General features: G+C 58.8%; 1 protein-coding gene across 1 annotated transcript; it reads left to right on the top strand.

The window, feature by feature from the left end:
- Positions 1 to 2,108: 2,108 nt before the first annotated feature.
- LOC122169403 (poly(U)-specific endoribonuclease-like) lies at positions 2,109 to 8,305 on the top strand. Its single transcript, XM_042835536.1, has 9 exons — positions 2,109 to 2,175; positions 5,321 to 5,455; positions 5,593 to 5,622; positions 5,771 to 5,942; positions 6,679 to 6,878; positions 6,957 to 7,070; positions 7,278 to 7,384; positions 7,670 to 7,812; positions 8,005 to 8,305. The coding sequence occupies exons 1-9, from the start codon at positions 2,109 to 2,111 to the stop codon at positions 8,117 to 8,119; spliced, it is 1,083 nt and encodes a 360-aa protein (XP_042691470.1). The 3' UTR covers positions 8,120 to 8,305.
- Positions 8,306 to 8,903: the final 598 nt, after the last annotated feature.

Here is an 8,903-nt window from a genome sequence, read left to right as displayed (position 1 = left end):
CTAAGAGAAGATTCAAATGTTGCAGCCAGCTCCAGGGTGGGACATGGGGTCCTGGGACCCCCCTGTGTTCATGCCATGGCCCTTGGGATCCTCTGCTCCTCGGTTCTGGGGTTGTTCCACCAGTGGGGTTGGGCAGGGGGTCCGGTTCCCATCTTCCTTGGTTCCTGAGTGAAGCATTTCACCATTTGGGATCCAGGTGTGACCCGCCATAGATCTGGGCAGTGCTGGGCACTGACCTCAGCTCTGCCATAGGTCCATCCTCCTACAGCCACACACAGCCCAGCTCTGAGCCCCCAACGCTCAGCAGGCCTCTGCACTCCCCAAAACACTCCTGAGGTGTTTGGCCCTGGGTTGACAACACAGGGCACAGCACGGTGTCAGTGCTGGAGCAAGTCCTGCTCTGCTAAACATCCCCATTTGGAAAGCTGGGACCAACTCTTATCACCTTGTGTCCCCCTGGTTTTGGGCTCCACCTGAACCATCCCCTGACCACATCCAGATGAGCTGGAGCAAAGCAGAGCAGTGATTCCCTGCCATGTGGCCCCAAATCAGGCAGCCCGGAGCTCCTTCCATCACCTTCTCCAGGTTCCTTGCCCTCAAGGAGCCCTGATGTGGAGGAGCTCATTTTGGTGAAGGAAGGGTTAAGTGGAAGCTGTGCGCTTTCCAGCTGGATCCCAGCCTGTGGATTACCTTCAGCCTGCAGATCTGCTGCCTGGTTGTGTCCCAGGGCTTCTCCCTTCCTCCTGCAGACACGACGCTGGCCCCAACATCAGGCTTGGCTGCAGGCATCTCTGCTTGACTGGAAAAGCTGAGCCCTGTCTGCTTCCCCTGGTTCAAGCACACCCCGTTCCCTACACTTTCCATAAGCTAAACCCACGCTGGGATTTCCCCAGGAGCACCTCCTCCTTTAGATCCCACCCCACCAGCTGTTCCTATGGGGAGCAGAAGCCCCACAAGGCCGCTGCCCTCCATGGGAGAAGCCCTGGGTGCAAGAGAAGAGGGCAGGTGCTGGGCTCCCACCTCCTCCACGGGGCTGCTCCACATCCCAACATCTCCTCCTCTTCCTCCTGTGGGGCTGAAGGACCCATCGCCCATCCCAGCATCCCGGAGAGGAGCAGAATGGACGCCCCATGGCTGCAGCCAAAACTCAGTGCCTGGGTATCGCTCTCAACTTCTTGCAGCCAGGAATCTTTCTTTTCCCCGTTTCCTCCACCTTTGCTGCTTGTTAGGCATTTTCCCCATCGGTGTTGAACAACTGGCATTCATCAGAGCCCAACCCGGGTGCCTGAGGGTGATGGCAAGCTGGTCCCAAAGCAATTACAGGCATGAGAAAATCCCAAATCTCACAGCATCTCCCAGCTTGGTCATGTGCAGGGTGTGAGAGACACTCAGCTCATGATGACACCGAATCATCCCAGAAAACAAAACTGCTGTCAGCACAGACGTGTCAGCGGGGTCAGCAGCTCAGGGATGAGGATAGGAAATGACAGAGGGGTGAGAAGGATGCCAAACCTTTTTTCCTTACGGAACTGCTCAACTGTGTGCCAAGGGGTCAGGATGGGTGCTGCTGGAGGGGTCACAGGTTGCATCCACTGGGCTGGGTGCTGTTCAGAGCAGGGACATCTGCTTGGGGTAGGGGTTTGGGGGGGGGTGGTCGTGGATCTTGCTGGTGGTGATGAGGAGGGGGTGGGCAGAAGGAAAATGCAGCTCCCAGGGCTGCACGCAGGGCTGGTGGCGGGGCTCTCTGGGGAAGCACAGGCAGGGGGATGCGGGGATGCAGCACCCAGTGACACCAATACCCACCCTGATCCCCCTTGGAGGTGAGGACCCCCCTCCCAACCCCCCCAAGATGCTTTCCCTTTGCTCCACAACCGTCACCCTGGGGAAGTGCAGACAGAGAAGTGGAGCAATCCCAGGAGCTGGAATTACCAGCCCTCCTCCCACTCTGGGCAGGCTGTAATTAGGACACGCACGTAATGAGCTCTGGTGAAGTTGGGGTGCAGCCTGCAGTGAGGTCCTTGGTTTCACCAGGCTCCTCCCTCCGCTCTGGGGACCCGCATATAGCAGGGAGAGCTCAGCAGCACCCACGTTACTGCCAGAGAGCCGAGATGCTGCGAAGCACCGGGATGATGAAGGCCTTCATCCTCTTCCTCGGGGTGGGAATGGCCTTGGGCTGTGAGTACCAGAGCTCTGCGTGGGGAGGGGGCCGCACTGGGCTGAAGGAAGGGGGGATTTGGGGAGTGGGGAGCTCAGGGTGCACCAGGTGCTTGGAATGGAGTCGGATCTTTCCCAAAGAGTGGGGGATATTTCCATGCTGGAGGGTTTCCCTGGGGTTTCTGCTGGTGATGGAATGGGGGTTGTCCTTCTCTTGGCTGGGTTTTGGGCACGCTGCTGTGCTCTCCTCCTGCAAACCCACCTTCCCTCTGCTCCTTCATCCTGGGAGAGCAACGAGGGCGATTTCTCCACTTCCTTACCCACAAACCTGCTGCTGGATGGGGGGTGGTGAAACCCAGCGTCTGCGAGGCACAACATGAATCTGGATGTTTTGCCCACGGCAAGCACCAGCCAAAGCTCCCAGACAGCACAGCTCAGCCACACCAGCACAGCTCCAGCGCTCAGACTGGAAGCACACCGGGATGCTCTGGGGCTCCCAGCACCCCAGGCTCTCACCTGGCTTCACCTCGAGCCAGCTCACACCTCGGGCAGTGAGCAAAGCAGTGTGAAAGCTGTCATCACCTCCCTGTGCATCACCAGAACTGCCTGCAGCTTCCAGAGCTGCGAGCATCTCGGGTCGACAGGGCAGCACCTGTGGGACAGGTCTGGTGGCAGCGGGTTTGGTCACCCCATCATCGGTCACACAAGAGGTGCTTGTGGAGCTCGGGGATCATCCTTGCAGCTGTTGGTGTGAGTTGGAGGGCTCGGCCCCGCTCTGCATGGCCAGGAGCTGCAATGCAATGCAATGCACACCAAAAAAAAAGGGTTTGAGAGATGGGGCAGAGCAGGGCTCAAAGGATGCATGGGTAGGGATGGCTGCTGCAATAAGGAGCAGCGCCTGAGCATCGTGCTTTTGGCTCTGCTCATCGGCGCGCCGCACGTGATGAGCTGCATTCTTGGATGAAGCGTGGACCTGTGGTCTGTTCTCGAGCAAAGGAGTTTCATCACCATTCTGATGCTGTGAGCTGTGTCTGACGCTCCAGGAGCAGGCGGCTCAACCCAGGATGAGCAGTGAGGAGTTTTGCAAGGCCAAGGTGTAAGAGGAGCTGCTTCCACGTTGGGCTGCCCATGAGGAGTCACCACGTTCTCATCCTGATTAATGACCCTCGTGAGGAAGCACGGCTCTGGCTGAGGAGCTGAAGGGCTTTTTGGCTCCATGCAGGCAGAGTATCCACTGTTTTTGGCACAAACTCAATGCAGACTCCGTCGTTTGGGGGCCGTTCTGAGGATTTGGCTGCCAAGACCACATCTGTCCTCAACTTGCCTCATTTGGCAACCGTCGGGAGAGGATTCTGCCGGGGGAGGGCAGGAAGATTGAGTCCTGTCTAGGGGAGTGATGGGCCAGAGATGAGGGCAGGAGGACGAGCCTGGGTCTGTCCACACAGATCCCAGCATCTTTTGGGCACAGCATCCCCTGGGCACAGCATCCTTTGGGCACAGCATTTGGACACAACATCCCATGGGCAGGGCATCCTCTGGGCCCAGCATTTTGGCACAGCATCCTTTGGGCACAGCATTGCACAGATGCACAGATGCTGAGCACTGCAGCATCCCTCTCCTCCTGACCTCCTTCAACACTGCCAGCTCTCCCTTTGGTTCTTCTCCCTAAAGAGTGTTCCAGCAGTTCTAACGTAACCATGAAGAGTTGCAGGCTGCCCTATAGCTGTTTTTAGGTTCAAACCTGGTGAGCAAACACCCTCCTGCAGCCATCCCACTGCAGGGAAAAGCCTGGGATGCTGCAGCACTTCTTGCACCCGAGCCTTGGAAGGGAACGGCCGATGCTGAGCTCTCTCTGAAGGCTCTGTGCAGCTCCCAGCCCTGCTGAGCTGCAGTGCATCCCAGCGCTGGGCTTTGCCATAACACACTCAGGGAACTTCTCAGCGCTGACCCACGCGTGGGCAGTTCCTGCCTTGTGCAATCCCTCCAGGGCTGCAGCTGGAAAATGAGCCTGGATGTGTCATTCGGGGTGACTGATCCCCACTGGTGCTTTGGGAGTGAGAGGGATGGAAACAAGACGAGGATTGCTGCTGCTCATCCCCACTGGGGCTCCAGACCTGCTCAGCTGGGTGACCTGGGGGCAGATGGAGCAACGCTCACCTCAAACTACCGGATGGGAAGAAGTAGAACCACGGGTGAATCTCCTCCAGGAGCACCCCAGGAAGCCAAGCAGCACTCAGCAGTGCTGAGCAGGAGATGCTGAGGCAGAGATGTTCTTCCCTCCCATCACCCCCCGTAGTTTGGCAGCTCCGAAACAGCAGCACTGGGGCGAAACGCACAACAACAGAGCAGTGGATGAAGTTGCAGGTAGAAATCACTCAGTGCAACACTCAGAGGTCACGACAAAGGTTGGAGTTTGCCAATGCTGTCTCTCACCTTGGTGCCGTACAGCACCCTGCGAGGGCCCCTCGTCCTTTTGGGACACGACGTTGGCACTGCTCATAGCACAGCTTGGGGCTCAGCTCTAATTTTAGGCGCGTAATGGAGCTGCATGATGCATGGGTGGTATAAATAGCTCAGGAAGGAGTCCCCTGTTTTCATTGCGAATTGCAAATAAAGGCGTCTGGAATGCGGTGCTGCTCTGGGCCATGGGCTGAGGCGGGCATTAGTGGGTGAATCAGGGCAGGGATGAATGAAGGAGCCAGGAAGGCGCTTCCTGGTGCCAAGTGGCCGCAACGTCTCTGTAGCTGAATGACCACAGAGAAGTTGTCCTGAGGACTCACCTGATCCAAACCCAACTCATCCAACCCAAAGGTTCCCGAGTAAGCTCCAGCCGTGGAGCTTGGTCCGTTTTTGCTCTGCCAAAATGAGGAGGGAATGGTGTCAGAGCACACAGCCAGCGCTTTGGGCACTGGGATGCTGCAGATTGAGGGGCTGCTCAGCCCCACAGCGGCCAGAGTTCCTCTTCTCCCCCCTGCACACCCCCAGTGTGGCTGTCCCCATGTTGTCCCTTTGTCCCCATGCTGTCCCTTTGTCCCCATGCTGTCTCCTTGTCTCCTTGCTGTCCACCAGGACCCAGAAGGAAGATCCGCTCCCGGATTTGGGTCTGGATGGAGCAGGGCTGCTGGTCCTCCCCACAGAACCACACTGTTGTTTCTCTCCCCCAAAGCCCTGTACACGGACCCCGACTCCTGCAGGGGTCGCTGCGAGGAACCCTACAGCCACGAGGATGAGTGCCACTGCGACGCCGACTGCCGGAGCCGCAACAGCTGCTGCTGGGATTACCTGGAGCACTGCGGGGCGGGTGAGCATGGATGGGTGGGCAGCACCCAGCGATGGGGTGCAGAGGGCTGAATGCATCCGCCTGCGCTGCTTTGCAGTTGGGTGCACGGTCCTGGGCGCAGCTCCTTCACCCTGAGCTCTTCTCTCGGCTCTGTGCAGGTGAGGAAGCGGTGCACAGACGTGCTGAAGGTGAGCAGCGTCACCCCACAGGGATTGCGGGGAGCAGCATCGCACCTGAAGGCCTTTACCCAAAAAGAGAGGGCTTGGTGATGGCTGGGAGCACCCCTCCATGCTCTGGGGTCATGCCATGCCCCCCAGCTCCCATCTCTCTCCTCAGAGCACTTCTCCAGCAGCCACGATGCCATCAGCGATGAGGAGCTGCTCCACGTCTCCGAGCAGCTCTATGGGGCGGATCGCAACAAGGCTCAACCCAAAGACATCGCCATCAACCCACAGCACCGGGTTGACCCCGACCAAACGGGGCTCCAGGAGGATCGCTCCCCCGAGCCGTGAGTGTGTTTCACCAGTGCACGGCCAGGAGGTTGGGCTGGGTGGTCTTAAAGGGCTTTTCCAGCCTTAATGATTCTATGGTTCCGAGGGGATGCCGTGGTCAGGACCCCAACAGCTGGGCTTGGGGGCAGGGATGGTTTTCACGTGGGATCTCTACTCATAGAGCCGTAGAATCATGGAATCATTCAGGTTGGAAAAGACCTCCAGGATCTCGAGGTCCAACCCCAGCCCGTCCCCCCCTGCCCGCTGACCTCGTCCCCAAGTGCCACATCCTTGCCATTCCTTGTCCCCTCCTGGGTTGGTGGCCCCACCACCTCCCTGGGCAATCCGTGCCAATGCATTACCACTCTTTTGGAGAAGAAATTGTCCGTAATATCCAACACGAATCTCCCCTGGTGCAACCGAAGGCCATCATTTCTCATCCCCTCCTCACCCCAACCTCCTTTCAAGGCGTTGTTGAGAGCAATAATGTCACCCCTGATCCTCCCTTTGAGAGTGAACCACCCCAGTCCCCATCACATCTGTGCTCCAGACACCTCCCAGCTCCATTCCCCTCTCTGGATGCACTCCAACACCTCCATGTCTTTCCTGGCTGGTTGTTATGACCCAAGTGCAGCACTTGGCCCTATTGAGCCTCATCCCATTGACCTCAACCCATGGATTCAGCCCACCCGGACCCCTCTATAGGACCTCCCTACCCCTCTCCTCCCCAGCTCACGTCCTGCTCTCTCCCAGGCTCTATGCATACGTCAACGAGAAGCTCTTCTCCAAACCCACCTACGCCAGCTTCATCCGTTTGCTGGACAACTACCAGAGGGCGACGGGTCGTGAGGAGGAGGTGACGGCCGAGGAGCTGCAGGAGCAGAACGTCTTCCTCCGGGAGGTGATGAAGACGGAGCTCATGAAGAAACTTTTCGCTTTCCTCCATAAAAAAAGTGAGTGTGGATCAAGGCCGGGGCCGGCTGTGATGGGGTCCGTGTGCTGATCCAGCTGCTCTTTCCCTCTGCATGCAGATCGTTACGGCTCCGAGGAGGAATTCCTGCAGGATCTGAAGGAGATGTGGTTTGGGCTCTACTCCCGAGGTGATGGAGAGAAGGACTCCAGCGGCTTCGAGCACGTCTTCTCAGGTGGAGCGCACCCCAGGAGGATGGGGAACGTGGGGCGGCTCCTTGGGGTCCTGGATGGGGGATTTGGGTTGGGGGAGGCACAGTGGAGCAGAGCTGGGATTTGGGGCATTCGGCCCCATCTGAGCACATCCCTGGTTTAAGGGGGGGCAAAGCTGGGGGATTTGGGGTGAGGGTGCCCGGCTCACCTCGATTCTCCTTTGTGTTTAGGGGAGATTAAGAAAGGGAAAGTGAGTGGATTTCACAACTGGATCCGCTTCTACCTCCTGGAAAAGCAGGGACTGGTCAACTACTTCAGCCACAACTTTGATGGGCCGGTGAGCCATGCCGTGGGGCAATGCAGGATTTGGGCAGGGAGCGCTGACCCCACTCCATCAGCCGCATCCCAAGACCCCCAGGATGTGGGGCAGAGCTACTCAGCCTGCTGCGTCCCTGTATAGGGACCTTGGGACGGAAGCAGGGTGGGCAGATCCCACTGCAGTGGGCGAATGGGGCAGATGTGGGGCTGGGAGTGCCCTGCTTGGGGTGCAGCCAGGCTTTGCTTGGCTCCCGTGCCCTGCTATGGAGGATCTCATCCCCAAACCCCTTTCTGCTGCTTCCAGTGGGACACCTACCCTGATGTACTGGGGCTGCAGTTCAGCTGGGACGGCTTCTACAAGGAGGTGGGCTCTGCCTTCATCGGCTGCAGCCCTGAGTTTGAATTTGGCATCTACACGTTGTGCTTCATTGCCCGACCTGGGAGGGCGTAAGTACTGCGTCCGTCTGTCTGTCCTCTGGCCACGGAGCCGGCGGTGCCCTCCTGTCCCCACTCTGGATTTGGGAAACCCTATGGAGCAGCTGAGCCAGGTCCCACTGCCCTCAGCTTTGGGGTGGGGTTGGGGGCGTGGGGACACCCTATGGAGGCGATGGTGTGGGGCAGAGCTGTATGTCCCCACAGATGTCACCTGAGCTTGGGTGGCCACGGCGTCAGCATCCAGACCTACACCTGGACCAAGTCCACCTACGGCCATGGCAAGAAATACATCGCCACTGCCTATGTCATCTCACCCTGAGCCCATCCACGTCCTGGCCAGGAGGAATGGGGCGTCTGCAGCCCCTCTGCTCCGGGGTCATGGGCTGCCCCACAGCACAGCCCCCTATATGGGGCAGGAGTGGTCCTGCCCTGGGAGACGGATGGCCACGGGACCTGTGTGGAGCAGGACAGCCCATATGGAGGCTGTGGGGGGATGGAGGTGGCAGCCCTGGTGCCATGGAGTGTGGCACTGCCTGCTGACAGCAGGAGAGCCGGGGAGCTGCGAGGGATTTGCAGTGGACAGAAGCAACCTCAAGTGGAATAAATACTGAGGCTGGAAGGAAACGCGTTCAGTTCCTCTCTGCTGTGGGTCAGGGTGATTTTGGGGGCCTCCGTGCTGCTCACCCATCTGGAGCAGCACCCCAAAAATTGTCCGTCCCCCCCCTCTTTCTCCCAGCCATGCAGCCATGTGGGTGCTAACAGGCTAATTCCTGCTCCAGTGGGTCCTGCCCCAAGGAATTGCCCCACTGGGGCCCTCTGAGCTTCTGTGTCCCTCAAGCTGTGTCCCTGAGGCTCTGTCCTCTCCCCAAGGACCATCGCAGGGGAACTGGGGGCTGCCTGCACCGAAGCCCAGCTGAACTCTCCCCAGAGACCCCCAGCCCTCCCCAGTGCCCCCCAGCACAGAGCGCAAACCCAGGATCCCCGTGTGCAGCTTGTCCAAAGGAGACAACACCTATTGTAACTCCATCCCCCCATATCCCCACAAAGCCCCCACACCCTGGGGGTGACAAAGACCCCAAAAACTGTGCTGAGCCCCCTCGAAA

The sequence above is a fragment of the Centrocercus urophasianus genome, unplaced genomic scaffold (assembly GCF_019232065.1).
Source record: "Centrocercus urophasianus isolate 14NV4802_14NV808 unplaced genomic scaffold, USGS_Curo_1.0 seq_531, whole genome shotgun sequence".
Lineage (NCBI taxonomy): Eukaryota > Metazoa > Chordata > Aves > Galliformes > Phasianidae > Centrocercus > Centrocercus urophasianus.
The sequence above is the reverse complement of the archived record's forward strand: the minus strand, read 5'-3'. Positions and strand labels throughout refer to the sequence as shown.